Genomic DNA, 17,373 nt, shown 5'->3' on the forward strand with positions numbered 1-17,373 from the left:
GTGCATTCCCACCTAGGTGGCAACCTTTTCTTCCATTTGTTAGCGGCCGGCCACGGTCGCGGGTTTGCACATCCGCGGACAAACTGCGGGTCCACGGCTGCCTCATTTGGGCAACTTTTTGTGGTACAGGAGGTGCCTTTACTTGCGGGGTGCTTGCGGGGACATTGGCAATCCCTTTAAAACTTTTTTTGCATGTGAATGGCGGCGGCGACTAGGTGTGGGCGGAAAATCCGTTACGCTCGCGGATTTTGCGGATTTTTGGGAAATTCGCAATCCGCGAGATTTGCGAATTTCTTCCGCAAATTCGCACGCAGCGGATTTTTTTGGCGGCGCGCGGCGTTGGTGATACAATTTTTGCGGCGCGCGGCGTTTATCATCGTTTGCCGAGTTGTTTTTTTCGATAGTTTGCGAGTGCTGCGCCATTTTGGATCTTGCTGTGTGATCCCGCGGGAATTGGCGAGCGCGATTACGTCATCGCGGCTTGCCAGCGATAGTTTGTCAACGCGAGTACGGCGAGATCACGTCTCGCGGTACTTCGCAATTGCGAGATTTGAGATGCGGCGAGCGAAAATATAAATTTGCAATTCTGCACAAGAAATCCACCAGCAAGCAGCATAAACCTTCTAGAAATGATGATTTTTATGTGAATAACTCCTTAGTTTGACATTTGCCTGCACTTTTTTAGCGAGGAGTCCATTTTGGGGAGGGGGGCAGGGGGGTGGGAGGAAGGAAGTGCCCCACAGTCTTCAACTTCCTGTTCCTGTTCAGCAGGCTCCTCCCAGTGCTTTGTCCATCTCCTGGTCACTTTTCATTTGGATCTGGAGCTGGAAGGATTACTTTTTGTGGATGCTGCTGGATCTTTGGATTTGAGGCCTTTTTGACTTTCTTTGGATCACTGTTGGATTAGAAATTTTACAAGTAAGTTTGTTTGGGGCATTACAGTTGCTGCAACTAAAATTTTGGAATTTTCGATTTTTGGGCTGTTTTGGGGCCTTTTGCCCAGGGGTACTCAGTGGTGGGTGGACTGAGTCTTTCTGTGGGTTGTCTTGAACTTAAACATCATGGAGGCCATAGATGAATTGGGATTGTGCTGATTTTTCTGTGTTTTTCGATTTTTGACCTGTTGTTGGGGCCTTGACCAGGGGTAGTGAGTGGTGCATGGGCCTAGTCTTTCTGTGGGCTGTCTTGAACTTAAACATCATGGAGGGCATAGATGGAATGGGATTGTGCTGATTTTTCTGTGTTTTTCGATTTTTGACCTGTTGTTGGGGCCTTGACCAGGGGTAGTGAGTGGTGCATGGGCCTAGTCTTTCTGTGGGGTGTCTTGAATTTAAACATCATGGAGGGCATGGATGGAATGGGATTGTGCTGATTTTGCAGTGTTTTTCGATTTTTGGGGGTGTTCATGGGGAGGGACATGCCATGTGGCTGGTGGCCATTTTGAGTGCAGCTACAGGCACTGGCCATGTGCTGGCAGGCAAGTGGCCATTTTGAATGCAGGCTTTGTTGTTAGGCCTCCAACCATTTTGCCTACTTTTCAACCTTTATTTATGCCCAGGGGTAGTGAGTCTTGCATGGGCCTAGTCTTTCTGTGGGTTGTCTTGAATTTAAACATCATGGAGGCCATGGATGGAATGGGATTGTGCAGATTTTTCAGTGATTTTCGTTTTTTGGGCCTGTACTTGTGGCCTTTTCACCAGGGGTATTTGAGTCTAGCATGGGCCTAGTCTTTCTGTGGGCTGTCTTGAATTTAAACATCATGGAGGCCATGGATGGAATGGGATTGTGCTGATTTTGCAGTGTTTTTCGATTTTTGGGGGTGTTCATGTGGAGGGACATGCCATGTGGCTGGTGGCCATTTTGAGTGCAGCTACAGGCACTGGCCATGTGCTGGCAGGCAAGTGGCCATTTTGAATGCAGGCTTTGTTGTTAGGCCTCCAACCATTTTGCCTACTTTTCAACCTTTATTTATGCCCAGGGGTAGTGAGTCTTGCATGGGCCTAGTCTTTCTGTGGGTTGTCTTGAATTTAAACATCATGGAGGCCATGGATGGAATGGGATTGTGCTGATTTTGCAGTGTTTTTCGATTTTTGGGGGTGTTCATGGGGAGGGACATGCCATGTGGCTGGTGGCCATTTTGAGTGCAGCTACAGGCACTGGCCATGTGCTGGCAGGCAAGTGGCCATTTTGAATGCAGGCTTTGTTGTTAGGCCTCCAACCATTTTGCCTACTTTTCAACCTTTATTTATGCCCAGGGGTAGTGAGTCTTGCATGGGCCTAGTCTTTCTGTGGGTTGTCTTGAATTTAAACATCATGGAGGCCATGGATGGAATGGGATTGTGCAGATTTTTCAGTGATTTTCGTTTTTTGGGCCTGTACTTGTGGCCTTTTCACCAGGGGTATTTGAGTCTAGCATGGGCCTAGTCTTTCTGTGGGCTGTCTTGAATTTAAACATCATGGAGGCCATGGATGGAATGGGATTGTGCTGATTTTGCATTTTTTTTTGATTTTTGGGGGTGTTCATGGGGAGGGACATGCCATGTGGCTGGTGGCCATTTTGAGTGCAGCTACAGGCACTGGCCATGTGCTGGCAGGCAAGTGGCCATTTTGAATGCAGGCTTTGTTGTTAGGCCTCCAACCATTTTGCCTACTTTTCAACCTTTATTTATGCCCAGGGGTAGTGAGTCATGCATGGGCCTAGTCTTTCTGTGGGTTGTCTTGAATTTAAACATCATGGAGGCCATGGATGGAATGGGATTGTGCTGATTTTGCAGTGTTTTTCGATTTTTGGGGGTGTTCATGGGGAGGGACATGCCATGTGGCTGGTGGCCATTTTGAGTGCAGCTACAGGCACTGGCCATGTGCTGGCAGGCAAGTGGCCATTTTGAATGCAGGCTTTGTTGTTAGGCCTCCAACCATTTTGCCTACTTTTCAACCTTTATTTATGCCCAGGGGTAGTGAGTCTTGCATGGGCCTAGTCTTTCTGTGGGTTGTCTTGAATTTAAACATCATGGAGGCCATGGATGGAATGGGATTGTGCAGATTTTCAGTGATTTTCGTTTTTTGGGCCTGTACTTGTGGCCTTTTCACCAGGGGTATTTGAGTCTAGCATGGGCCTAGTCTTTCTGTGGGCTGTCTTGAATTTAAACATCATGGAGGCCATGGATGGAATGGGATTGTGCTGATTTTGCAGTGTTTTTCGATTTTTGGGGGTGTTCATGGGGAGGGACATTATCAGAAAAACATGAAAAGGGGAGTTCCCAATCATAAAGGAGGAATAATTCCAAAATAAGCAGGAAGAGCCCAGAGGAAAGCTGAATATGAAAATATTTATTTTTATTAGCATAGAAAAATATATTAGTTCTGGAAAATTAATACATGGTTAACTTCTTTTTCATAATTTTATTCCCTTATTTTGGATTTGTTTTTTAAAAAAGGACATACATAGAGATAAATAATAACAGCCTAAGGACACAAAGGGGCATTAAAAAATTGACACAAGTTTCATTCACTCTTCCAGTCAAACCCAAACCTATCCACACGATCACAGTCACACAACACCCAAGAACAGCGCCGACGCGCGTTTCGGAAAAATGCCAGTACAGATTTCCTTCATCAGGGCGCACAAATAAAGATTATATGGATTTGCGAGGTCTTTCAAGATCCAGTAACCCAATCCTTGAAGGGTGTCCTAATAACAATCATGGCTGGAGAAAATCATCATGAGGCCTGTCTACAGGAGGATCCCTTAAGAATGAACCAAAGGAGAGACGACAGGTCGAATTAGTCCTTAATAGTGGTGAAGGGGATCGTCACTATCTGGGTACAGGTCTGAAATAAATCAGCGTGATAGCAGAGTCAGAGGGCAGCTCAAGGGCTAGAATACACGACAATTAGCAAAACGGAGGCAGCCTCCGGGCGTAAAGTAGACTGCTAATACGGAAGATAATGAGGAGCTCCACTTCAAGGCGGCATGCAGAGTCAGCAGCCTGGAAACAGACGGTCGTCCTCCTAAATAAATAAACGGGCAGCAATGTCCCTCGGCTGCGCGAGCCGGATACCGACATGGGGAGGGACATGCCATGTGGCTGGTGGCTGGTGGCCATTTTGAGTGCAGCTACAGGCACTGGCCATGTGCTGGCAGGCAAGTGGCCATTTTGAATGTAGGCTTTGTTGTTAGGCCTCCAACCATTTTGCCTACTTTTCAACCTTTATTTATGCCCAGGGGTAGTGAGTCTTGCATGGGCCTAGTCTTTCTGTGGGTTGTCTTGAATTTAAACATTATGGAGGGCATGGATGGATTGGGATTGTGCTGATTTTGCAGTGTTTTTCGATTTTTTTTGTGCTCTATAATTGAACTGATGTTCCTCTGTCTTCCATTTTTTTTAGGTGCACAAGACTCAAGAGAACCACCAGTGCCAGGAAGAAGTCCTGCAGCGGTGTGTGTGTGCAGCATAACGTCACGCGACGTCACGTCTGGCCTCAGACAACTCTACAATTCGTGCAACTGCGGCCTGCTGTCTGACCTGCTCTGAAGAAGATGGCCCCGCCCCCAAAGAAAGTTCTCCGTAGCTCCTCTAGCAAGAAAGTTGCTAGTAAGGAGCAGAAGAAGCAAGTTACCAAGGAGGCTGGTGTGCCACCCGCCACTTTTTTTGGGAGCAAAAAAAAAAGTACGCCTGCAGCAGCAGGATCTGCTGGGGACCAAGCTGGGAGCAGCACCCCTGCTCCATTGGGTTCAGTGCCTCCACCACCACGCCAACTTAAGTCAAAGCCCTTGAGTGCTTCAGAGGCAGTCAGTGTACTTCTCCAATCACCATCGACCAGTGATGTTGGCTCATCGCAAGAAAGTAGCAGCAATGTCCCTGAATCAACACAGGTTGTTGTAACTCATCTGACAAGTGTTGAACAACCACAGCCGCAACAACAACACCATGTGCAAGTACACGCCCAAGTACATGTGGAAGGAGAGGCAGCAAAAGGAGATGCGCAAGCAAAGGTGCATGGAGGTTCACAAGTGCCCACAATAGTTGTTCCTCCCGAAGTAGGGGCACATTTGGAAATCGACAATGAAGCCGAGGTATCATTGGAAGCCACTCCTCCTGATGATCATTCATTGTCTTCCACATCCCTAGCAAGGAAAAGATCAAGGGGGGTGTCTACATCTTCTTCAAGCCCACCTCGTTCTGATGCAAGTGATCTGTCTTGGGAACCACAACTGCGGTCTGACAGTGAGGCACACCATGATCTGACACCGGTACCTAAGCGTAAAAGGAAGGTCGTCCAAAAACTCAAACCTATGGAGTGTGATGAGGCTCAACAAGAAGTGACAGATACTGCTGGTGATGAAGCCTCTCACGATGACGACGAGCCAGTCATCACAAAGGTCACTGCAGCCCCACCGGGCATGCAGCAAAGAGACATTTTGACCCTATCCCGAGAAGCTGCTGAGCGTGATGATGATGTCGGCGAGGAGGCAATGGAAATGGAATCATTAGATTTGGAGTTAAGTAGTACACCAAAACCTACCGCTTCCATATTTCTTCCTCGCAAGAAGGTACCCACCTCGTCCTCGACCTCAATTCGTGGTGGTGAAAGTGCAAAACGTACTGAAGTTCGGCAATCCACATCCTCCACTTCATCTGGCATTAGCAGCAGGACCACCACCACCAGTATCGCCGCCTCCTCCGGCCCCCGAAGACATTTCAAGTCTCCAGTTTGGGACTTCTTTAGTGTTTGCCCAAAAAATGAAAACGTAGCCATTTGTAGCATTTGTAAGCTTCGAGTTAGTCGTGGTAAGTTGGGTTCCAACTATGGTACCGGAGGCCAGAGAGGTCATCTTAGGAGAACGCACGATGTCCAATGGTTTGCGCACCTACACACGATCAAGGAAGCCGCAATTGCACGCAATGAAAACGTTGTTTTTTCATCTGGTGATGACGAGGAGGTAGAAGACGATTCAAACACTTCACTTACATCCAGTTCCCCTGTCAGCAGCACACCCCATGGGAGCCACACTAAGAGTGTGGGAGAGAGTGAGACATCAATGCGGAAAAGTTCATCAGCGAGCGTAACTGGGTCGAAGAGATCATCATCATCCCGTAAATCCTTGGTCCAGGGCAACATTAAAAAGATGTTGTTTACAGAAGCGCAATATGAACGCAACCACCCAATGACCCGTCTGTATAACACTAAGCTGGCTAAAATGCTAGCTCTGGACCTTCTCCCTTTTTCTTTTGTAGAAGGGGTTGGTTTTCTAGAATTAGTGACAGCGCTCTGCCCTAAATGGAAGGTTCCTAGCCGGTTCTATTTTGCCCGAGTTGCGGTTCCAGCACTACATGAAGATGTTCTGAAGGTGATTGGGGCAGCTTTGCAGAAGAGTGCTGTTCACACTATACATCTGACAACAGACATGTGGACCAGTGGCGCAGGCGCTGATTACATGTGCATCACTGCACACTGGGTCTCTTTTTCAGGGGCTAAAGCAAAGCTAAACTCAGGTGTTGACACTAACATTGTTTTTAAAGGTGCTCGGAAACATGCAACACTAGCCATGTTTGGTTTGGAGAAACGTCACACAGCAGAAAACATTTTGGATGTCTTTAACACAAAGGTCCTTAACTGTCTGTCCCCACTAAAACGCAAGGTTGGTTATGTTTCCACGGACAATGGCGCCAATATAGTTAAGGCCATGAGGGACGGTTACTATTTCAGAGTGCCGTGTTTGGCGCACTGTATAAACCTGGTTGTCCAAAAATTCTTGGGTAATAAAGGCAGTGCAGCGTACAGTGTATTGGAGACCTGCCGAAAAATGTGCAAGCATTTCAGGCATTCTTTTAAGGCCCGGAAGCAGCTGAGGAGCCTGCTATATCAACGTCAAATGCCAGTGAAAGCACTCATCCAGGAGGTGGTAACACGTTGGAACTCAACCTTCTACATGCTTGAGCGTCTGTATGAGCAGTATACGGAACTCGATCAATATTTCTTGAAAGAGGGTATAGAGGAGCTGAGGATGGGTGGGCCGCAATGGAACATAGTTGAAAGCCTGACACGCATGCTTCGTCCTTTTGAGTTCTTCACGCGTGCAGTCAGCAAGGAGGACTCTAATTTGGGAAAAGCTATCCCATTGTTGTACATGCTGGAGGACCAACTGAAGGAGGTGTGTTCTGTGTTTGGAAAAGATGACAAAAACCAAGACTCTTTGCTTCTGGCTGAGCAATTATTAGAGCTCCTACAAGGTGATGAACGTCTTAAAAAGATCCACTCAGAACAGCATTACATTTGTGCTACTATTCTGGATCCACGCTACAAAAAGGCGCTGGCAGGCCAAGCATTCTTTCCTTTTGATGATGAACATGTTCCAAAGTACAAACGTTGGCTAGCCTTGTCAGCCAAGAAGTTTGAAACAGAACGGCTGGAAATTGAAGGAAATGGCAGTACATCAGCAGGCCATCCCCAGTCAAAACAATCCACTTCTGCACCTGTGGCTGTGGCACAAGTGACCTCTCAGCCGTTAAAGACACCGGCAACCGGATCATCTGCACGAAAGACAACAGAAACATTGGAGGCTGAAGAGGATTGGCTAGCTCTGCGTGGGTTTGGTTCTCAAAAGGTCAGAGGCACAGCAAGAGCTAAGCAAAGTAGAGGAACCTTGGATGAGGACCTTGAGTCGATGGTGAAGGACTATCTGAATGACTCAACAGAGGTCTATGTTAATTCTGACCCATTGGCGTATTGGCATGGGAAAAAAGAATTGTGGCCACAGCTCACCAACCTGGCTTTAAACTACTTGTCTTGCCCACTCGCAAGCGTGTCTTCTGAACGGGTTTTCAGTGCGGCTGGTGGGATTGTAACTCCCAAACGGAGCCGCCTCTCGCCCAAAAATGTGGAGAGGTTAACAATGATCAAGATGAATCAGCACCTCATACCACCAGATTTCAGAGTACGAGAGAGCGTGCCGGATGAAGAGGAGGTGGCCAGCAACATAGATGAGGGAATTTCTACTCTGTCAGGTGACACTGAGCTCACCCTGCCTGAATTCGCAGAGTATGATGACGAAGCCTTATTCTTATTCCTGGACCGTGATACCGACTTCGAGCCCTGAAAATGAGACAACGAATCAATAACTTTCTTTTTCATCCTTATTCACTTTTATTCCTGTGTGTCTGTCTTTCTTTGTTGTGCACAGTTAATATAATTCAAACTTTAATCAGATAATCACAAAAACAAGCCCATCAGCAGAACTGTCTTCACTTGTTTGCTAATTTATTTGAAGGTGCCGCAGTCTGCATTCCTCAGGTTCACAAGTTCAGAAGAACATGCTCCTCTATCCTCCTCCTCCAGACTCCTATTTCCATCAAAGCAGAGGGCTGGTTTACGCCCAATGAAGAAAGACTCAGCACTTGTGGGGGTGTTGTTCTACCTCTTTGCAGGTGAGTTGACGGGTCTGGGGCCATTGCTGGGAAGCACTAAAAGTGGTTTGGACCAAATCCGAGGCGGAAAATTTTTTGTGTTTTTGATGACTTGCTTGCCTTTGAGGTGCTCTTAGGGGGGGTTCCGTCTGTTTGTGGGTGAGTTTCGTGGTCTGGGAGCATTGCTGGGACACTCTAATCTTGATTGCATTTGCTTTTCAGGAAATCCGTCGTGCCAACCCCGACTTATGGCCTAGCTACGCAGCGCGTTTGGACCGAAGGCCCAGAAATATTGCAAGTATGAGATTTTGCTTTTGGCCTGTTTGGGGGTGTTATGCTTCTTGGCGGGTGGGTTGCCGGGTCTTGGGGCATTCCTGGGAAGGTCTAATACCGGGTAGAAGTGGTTGGGACAAAATCCAGGCCGATTTTTTTTTTGGCTATTTCTGACATTTTGCTCTATGTAGCGTTTTCGGGGGTCCTGTTTGGGGGGCTTCCTGGTGTTTGTGGGTGAGTTTCGTGGTCTGGGAGCACTGCTGGGACACTCTAATCTTGATTGCATTTGCTTTTCAGGAAATCCGTCGTGGCAACCCCGACTTATGGCCTAGCTACGCAGTGCGTTTGGACCGAAGGCCCAGAAATATTGCAAGTATGAGATTTTGCTTTTGGCCTGTTTGGGGGTGTTATGCTTCTTGGCGGGTGGGTTGACGGGTCTTGGGGCATTCCTGGGAAGGTCTAATACCTGGTAGAAGTGGTTGGGACAAAATCCAGGCCAATTTTTTTTTTGGCTATTTCTGACATTTTGCTCTATGTAGCGTTTTCGGGGGCCTGTTTGGGGGGCTTCCTGGTGTTTGTGGGTGAGTTTCGTGGTCTGGGAGCACTGCTGGGACACTCTAATCTTGATTGCATTTGCTTTTCAGGAAATCCGTCGTGCCAACCCCGACTTATGGCCTAGCTACGCAGCGCGTTTGGACCGAAGGCCCAGAAATATTGCAAGTATGAGATTTAGCTTTTGGCCTGTTTGGGGGTGTTATGCTTCTTGGCGGGTGGGTTGCCGGGTCTTGGGGCATTCCTGGGAAGGTCTAATACCGGGTAGAAGTGGTTGGGACAAAATCAAGGCCGATTTTTTTTTGGGCTATTTCTGACATTTTGCTCTATGTAGCGTTTTCGGGGGTCCTGTTTGGGGGGCTTCCTGGTGTTTGTGGGTGAGTTTCGTGGACTGGGAGCACTGCTGGGACACTCTAATCTTGATTGCATTTGCTTTTCAGGAAATCCGTCGTGGCAACCCCGACTTATGGCCTAGCTACGCAGTGCGTTTGGACCGAAGGCCCAGAAATATTGCAAGTATGAGATTTTGCTTTTGGCCTGTTTGGGGGTGTTATGCTTCTTGGCGGGTGGGTTGACGGGTCTTGGGGCATTCCTGGGAAGGTCTAATACCGGGTAGAAGTGGTTGGGACAAAATCCAGGCCGATTTTTTTTTTGGCTATTTCTGACATTTTGCTCTATGTAGCGTTTTCGGGGGCCTGTTTGGGGGGCTTCCTGGTGTTTGTGGGTGAGTTTCGTGGTCTGGGAGCACTGCTGGGACACTCTAATCTTGATTGCATTTGCTTTTCAGGAAATCCGTCGTGCCAACCCCGACTTATGGCCTAGCTACGCAGCGCGTTTGGACCGAAGGCCCAGAAATATTGCAAGTATGAGATTTTGCTTTTGGCCTGTTTGGGGGTGTTATGCTTCTTGGTGGGTGGGTTGCCGGGTCTTGGGGCATTCCTGGGAAGGTCTAATACCGGGTAGAAATGGTTGGGACAAAATCCAGGCCGATTTTTTTTTTGGCTATTTCTGACATTTTGCTCTATGTAGCGTTTTCGGGGGCCTGTTTGGGGGGCTTCCTGGTGTTTGTGGGTGAGTTTCGTGGTCTGGGAGCACTGCTGGCTATATATACTTTACTTTGCAAGAGGTTTGAAGCAAATCCATGGTGGCAGAGGGGACTTAGGGCCTAGCTGCAGAGCGCGCACGGAGTGATTTGGGAAATTTGTGAAAAATTGACTAAGTCCCCATTTTTGTACTTTTGCTCTTTGGCTGTTTGCGGGTCTTCTACTCGTTTTCTCCTGGGTTGACGGCTCTGGGGCCATTGCTGGGAAGCTCTAATACCGGATAAAAGTGTTTTGGACCAAATCCCAGGCGGAATTTTTTTTGTGTTTTTGATGACTTGCTTGCCTTTGAGGTGCTCTTAGGGGGGGTTCCGTCTGTTTGTGGGTGAGTTTCGATGGTCTGGGAGCATTGCTGGGACACTCTAATCTTGATTGCATTTGCTTTTCAGGAAATCCGTCGTGCCAACCCCGACTTATGGCCTAGCTATGCAGCGCGTTTGGACCGAAGGCCCAGAAATATTGCAAGTATGAGATTTTGCTTTTGGCCTGTTTGGGGGTGTTATGCTTCTTGGCGGGTGGGTTGCCGGGTCTTGGGGCATTCCTGGGAAGGTCTAATACCGGGTAGAAGTGGTTGGGACAAAATCCAGGCCGATTTTTTTTTTGGCTATTTCTGACATTTTGCTCTATGTAGCGTTTTCGGGGGCCTGTTTGGGGGGCTTCCTGGTGTTTGTGGGTGAGTTTCGTGGTCTGGGAGCACTGCTGGCTATATATACTTTACTTTGCAAGAGGTTTGAAGCAAATCCATGGTGGCAGAGGGGACTTAGGGCCTAGCTGCAGAGCGCGCGCGGAGTGATTTGGGAAATTTGTGAAAAATTGACTAAGTCCCCATTTTTGTACTTTTGCTCTTTGGCTGTTTGGGGGTCTTCTACTCGTTTTCTCCTGGGTTGACGGCTCTGGGGCCATTGCTGGGAAGCTCTAATACCGGATAAAAGTGTTTTGGACCAAATCCCAGGCGGAATTTTTTTTGTGTTTTTGATGACTTGCTTGCCTTTGAGGTGCTCTTAGGGGGGGTTCCGTCTGTTTGTGGGTGAGTTTCGTGGTCTGGGAGCATTGCTGGGACACTCTAATCTTGATTGCATTTGCTTTTCAGGAAATCCGTCGTGCCAACCCCGACTTATGGCCTAGCTACGCAGCGCGTTTGGACCGAAGGCCCAGAAATATTGCAAGTATGAGATTTTGCTTTTGGCCTGTTTGGGGGTGTTATGCTTCTTGGCGGGTGGGTTGCCGGGTCTTGGGGCATTCCTGGGAAGGTCTAATACCGGGTAGAAGTGGTTGGGACAAAATCCAGGCCGATTTTTTTTTGGGCTATTTCTGACATTTTGCTCTATGTAGCGTTTTCGGGGGCCTGTTTGGGGGGCTTCCTGGTGTTTGTGGGTGAGTTTCGTGGTCTGGGAGCACTGCTGGCTATATATACTTTACTTTGCAAGAGGTTTGAAGCAAATCCATGGTGGCAGAGGGGACTTAGGGCCTAGCTGCAGAGCGCGCGCGGAGTGATTTGGGAAATTTGTGAAAAATTTACTAAGTCCCCATTTTTGTACTTTTGCTCTTTGGCTGTTTGGGGGTCTTCTACTCGTTTTCTCCTGGGTTGACGGCTCTGGGGCCATTGCTGGGAAGCTCTAATACCGGATAAAAGTGTTTTGGACCAAATCCCAGGCGGAATTTTTTTTGTGTTTTTGATGACTTGCTTGCCTTTGAGGTGCTCTTAGGGGGGGTTCCGTCTGTTTGTGGGTGAGTTTCGTGGTCTGGGAGCATTGCTGGGACACTCTAATCTTGATTGCATTTGCTTTTCAGGAAATCCGTCGTGCCAACCCCGACTTATGGCCTAGCTACGCAGCGCGTTTGGACCGAAGGCCCAGAAATATTGCAAGTATGAGATTTTGCTTTTGGCCTGTTTGGGGGTGTTATGCTTCTTGGCGGGTGGGTTGCCGGGTCTTGGGGCATTCCTGGGAAGGTCTAATACCGGGTAGAAGTGGTTGGGACAAAATCCGCGCGGAAAAGCCTTTAGTTTTGGCACTTTTTGTAACTTAGGGTTCGTTAGGGTTAGCCCTAGCAGCAGGATTGCATGTGTTTCGGGGTGTTCTAGATTTTTCCAACTGAGTTCTGGGGTCTTAGAGCACTCGTGAGAATGTGTACTTTTGGTTGCAAGTCATTTGAAGAAAATCCATGGTGGGAAAGGGGGGATTTGGCATAGATAAAGAAAGCCTTTGCCACTATTCTTAACTTAGGGTTCGTTATGGTTAGCAGTATTTCTATTGCATGTGTTTGAGTGGGGGGGATTTCGAGTCTTGGAGCGATGCTGGCTATGGCTACTTTTGCTTGGTTGCTTGCAAGTGGTTTGAATGCAATCCACGGTGGGTAATGGGTAATTAGGAAGGGGGTACTTCGGCCTACTTTTACTTTCAAAGTAAGTTTTGTCACCAGTTTTCGGCTAGGCCTCGTTTTTTGAGATTTGATTGGGGGTCTTCTACATTTTTGCGACTGGCTTTAGTAAGGGTCTGGGTGGGAGCACTGCTAGGAAGATCTAATTTTGTTCTAAAACACAGTTTACAGTACACCTAGCTTGAGGGGCAAGATCCGCTACATTAATTTGCCCATACTTATTTATCCTTCAAAAGGTGACTCAGAGTACGCACTTTCAAAAATATTGTACTGTCTACTAGGAAAATCAAATTGTGACTTTTTGCACTCCACAGCCTACATACCTTATATTTATTTATCAGTGGTGTTGTAATATTATATCACTTCCTGTTTTTCGTTGAATAATTACAGGCCGGGTTTCAGTCTCTGCAATGGGGAAAAAAGGATGGAGTCAGGCTTCACAGTAGCGAGCCACAATTCAGCATCAGGCAGGCAGTGGACAGGGTGTCTTCTGGTGACCAACATCGATGGACGAAGCGTCGGCTGCAATGGAGGAGTGCCGCTAATAGGAGGATTTTTATTCTGCAGGCAACTTACTTACCACTTCCAACAGGACCACTGCAACCACATAGATACAGTATCCCTTGCCTTTTTCTCTGACTTTGACTGCATTTCTTGGCTCTCTCTCGGCTTCTACATTGATCCCTTAACACATCACTTAGTCCACTCCACTATCACATCTGCACCACACATAGTCATTTGTAAGTGCTCCTACGTAATTCGCAAGTCGCAGCACGCCCCAGGCCGTAGAGGACTGGGATGGCCCCAATGATGAAGCATGTCACCAAGGGGCAACCCTGGTGAGTGAGGGGACACCTAGAAAAAAAGCAATTTCTCCTTTTCTATCTTCTATACCTTCCAGACCAACCCCACTGAGTGTTGTTGTGAATGGATTTATAGTGACCAGCAAGGCTCTCGGGTATCTGGCTACAGAGACCTTATGTTGAATATCGTTATCAATAATTTACACATAGGCCCTTTACTGTTGCATTCTTTCTTCCACAGTTGTCGAATGTACTACTTACTTTTCACTGACATGCATGCAGTAGTGCATGCACTTTCAAAGATTGATGGATAGGTTTGTACCCAAAGAATTGTTTATGTTCAATTGTTTGTCTATGCTGTGCTTTTTTTTACAGGGTGTCTTCTGGTGACCAACATCGATGGACGAAGCGTCGGCTGCAATGGAGGAGTGCCGCTAATAGGAGGATTTTTTTTCTGCAGGCAACTTACTTACCACTTCCAACAGGACCACTACAACCACATAGATACAGTATCCCTTGTCTTTTTCTCTGACTGTGACTGCATTTCTTGGCTCTCTCTAGGCTTCTAAATTGATCCCTTAACACATCACTTAGTCCACTCCACTATCACATCTGCACCACACATAGTCATTTGTAAGTGCTCCTACGTAATTCGCAAGTCGCAGCACGCCCCAGGCCGTAGAGGACTGGGATGGCCCCAATGATGAAGCATGTCACCAAGGGGCAACCCTGGTGAGTGAGGGGACACCTAGAAAAAAAGCAATTTCTCCTTTTCTATCTACTATACCTTCTGTCAGGTTACGCAGCCCCTAAGCGCCTACCGTACTATGAAACTACATTTCCCATGAGTAGGCGGGAGACTTGCAGGAAGTTTATCTGGGGAACAGACGCGCTTCCTGTTGCGCGTTATTCTGGTTTCTGTTCTGCACCGGCATGAGAGCGGACGCTCTGCATGCTTTTCTATCGTGTCTCCTGTGGACTATCACCTTCCCCCCCCCCCTGAGGCTCAGTGGGGAGCGCTTCCGTGTTCTGTCCTTGGCGGTAGACGGACTTCACGCGTCTTCAGGTAAAGCCGCTCTAAACTCTTCGGCCGCCCGTGCGGTCAGCTGATTACTGCCTGAACGGATTGTTAAGGGAGGTTCTGTGACTGTTTTCTAACAGAATTCTACCTTTGCTGAATTCCTGTTTGGTTGAATTGTGTGTGGCGGAGCACAGTGGCGGTCTATACCACGTGTTAGCGTTCACATCGGGGATCGTTTTTGTACTATTAAAACGGAGCGCGGTAGTAAGGACAACTACGCGTCTCCGTTGTATAACTGTGTATTTCAAAGGACCTCCATAACTGGGCATGTAGTGAGGTAACTACAGGCTACCCCAGTTCTCTTTGTGTAGTGCACCGTGGGGTGTGTTGTTGGCAGAATTCAGTGGTGGTCGCAACTACGTTTTTCTGTTTGACCTTCACCAAAGATTCTCTACTGGGTCATTACTTAGAGAGCGCAGTGTTGTAGTTCTTGCTTCCTACACACTACCGTTTCCCTCTTCCTTTTTGTTGGACCATACATCTTTGCTTTGACTATTTGGAACCCCCTTTGTACATTGAGTCCTCTACCATGTTTGTGGTATGTTGTGAGTAGTGGGTTTGATGTCTTAGTATAACGCGAGTGTGTTTGGTGCGACAGGAGTGTGTTCGTTAACTATATGTTTATGTGTTTCTTAGGCCTTCCTCACAGATTGTGGCAGAAGGGCTATAGTATTTCCTATCCAAGGTCATGTTTTCTTGGTGCTCAGGTACTTGTCTACTTCCTTGGTTATTTAGTGAGACTATATGAGAGTAGCCTTGTATGTTAGGACAGCACTTCACTGATGCCTGTCTTGTCTTCTGTTACAGGTATCCTTTCCCTGCTGACCCTACCTTTACCCATCCCACATTTTTTATTTTAGTTTGTTATTTTTCTCCCCCGCCTAATGGCTCAAACACCCTGTGTTTACACTTCTGGGTGTTGGTGACATTTGGAGGTGGAACCATATTTGCATCGACTGGATCACGGGGAGTAAACCTGACACCTTCCAGACCAACCCCATTGAGTGTTGTTGTGAATGGATTTATAGTGAACAGCAAGGCTCTCGGGTATCTGGCTACAGAGACCTTATGTTGAATATCGTTATCAATAATTCCACACAGGCCCTGTACTGTCGCATTCTTTCTTTCCACAGTTGTCGAATGTACTACTTACTTTTCACTGACATGCATGCAGTAGTGCATGCACTTTCAAAGATTGATGGATAGGTTTGTACCCAAAGATTTGTTTATGTTCACAATTGTTTGTCTATGCTGTGCTATTTTTTCTTGTCTCCCAAAACCTTTCCCAAAAACCCCGTACCCATCCATTTTTCAAACCCTAACCCTCTTCCCCCGGGCTGTGTGGTTTTGATTGATGTGTGACTAAATTATTATTACAGCAATAAATCCACACACTTGCTGGGGAGGATAAGGTGATAGCAACAGGCTGGTGAAGAAATCCGAGGATATATTCTTACTCTGCTTGACAAAGAACCATTGCTAATGTGAAAGAACTTCAACCGAATTAGTAGTTATACTTTACCATTTGTTAGGCTACAATGTGGCACTGCTCTACTGTACTTCTGTCACCTGCTATATTCTCAGTTGTACCGTTGAATTGCTCAGGAGGACAAACCAGATTTCATTTTCTTTTTTTTCATAGGCATGCAACTGCCACTGTGTCACACCACTAGTACCACCGCTATGAGGAAATTTTATCCGACCAAGATTGCCAACCTTATTCGGTGTTTCCCGTGGAGCCAGCCCTGGGTCTAGCCCTACTTTCAAACACAAATTACAGGTAAGATAAGCGTTTGGTGGTTTGGGGGTATAATGGAGTATTAGTACGAGAGACGAGAGACTGAAGGTAGTACTACTAAAGTCCTAGGACTCTTGGATTCACTTCACTTAGTCTGTGAGAGGCACTTAGTGTTGAAAACATTTGGGCATTTACACTTAAAGGAAGAAAATGGAACTAAACTTTCAGGAAAACAGTCAACGTTAAACCCCCACCCACCAGGCAAGCAGTAAAAAACAGGTATGCTCAGATAAAGTTTGAAAAAGTATATTTATATCCCTAACAAAATAATCTCCCGCAAGACCCTCCCTAACCCCAACGATTGTCCTTCAAAAGTCCCCAAAAACCCAACTCCCAATTCCCACCCCCCAAAAGTCTCTAAAAAAGGGGCAAGGGACACTATGGGTGGATGCTGTTAACTTTTTGGGCCAGGGCATCATGCTCCTCGCGGAGCAAGGCGAGCTCCTGCTGAAGGCGGGACACCATCAGGGTAGTGCGGCGCAGGCGTGCCTTCACTGCCTTGCAGGTGCAATGCCTGTGAGAGGCAGCTGTTGGCCTTGCTGCTCGGCGGTGGCGTTTGCCTTTGGCAGCCCGGCTCAGTCTGGGTGGACCACTGTGCTGGGTGGCAGCCCGTGGGGCCACGGAGGCCGATGCAGACGACGTTGTTGTTGTTGTCGACTGCACACTTTCCTCGTCCTCCAGGGCCACCAGCCGCCGATATTCCGCAACAGTGGCCTCGATCCTCCGTTGCCGGGCCGCTCTAGCCAGCTCCTTCCTCCTTGTTCGTTTGGAAGGAGCATCTATATGAAGAAAGAAAGACATAGTCTGTAACCAATGCTCTTTAAGATTAACTCAATCATTCAGCAGAAATTTGTGTTGCAGTACAACTAGCAACTTGCAAGCGCATTACATAACTATTGAGGCCAGTATCTATCTAACCTCACACTTCTTCATCCTTGCTCTAACATTAGTGGGAGTTTAAGGAACAAATTCTACGAGC

At 47.4% G+C, this 17,373-nt stretch overlaps 1 protein-coding gene across 1 annotated transcript in view; it reads right to left on the bottom strand.

The window, feature by feature from the left end:
• Positions 1-16,625: 16,625 nt before the first annotated feature.
• The window catches only part of LOC147727253 (uncharacterized), a 72,663-nt gene continuing 71,915 nt past the window's right edge, over positions 16,626-17,373 (bottom strand). Inside the window, exon 5 of the mRNA XM_086963600.1 lies at positions 16,626-17,173. Within this exon, the coding sequence (XP_086819726.1) occupies positions 16,773-17,173 (401 nt within the window). The 3' untranslated portion in view covers positions 16,626-16,772. The remainder of the gene's footprint in view (positions 17,174-17,373) is intronic.

Source organism: Lissotriton vulgaris, chromosome 3_1, assembly GCF_964263255.1.
Source record: "Lissotriton vulgaris chromosome 3_1, aLisVul1.2, whole genome shotgun sequence".
In the NCBI taxonomy this organism is placed as follows: domain Eukaryota; kingdom Metazoa; phylum Chordata; class Amphibia; order Caudata; family Salamandridae; genus Lissotriton; species Lissotriton vulgaris.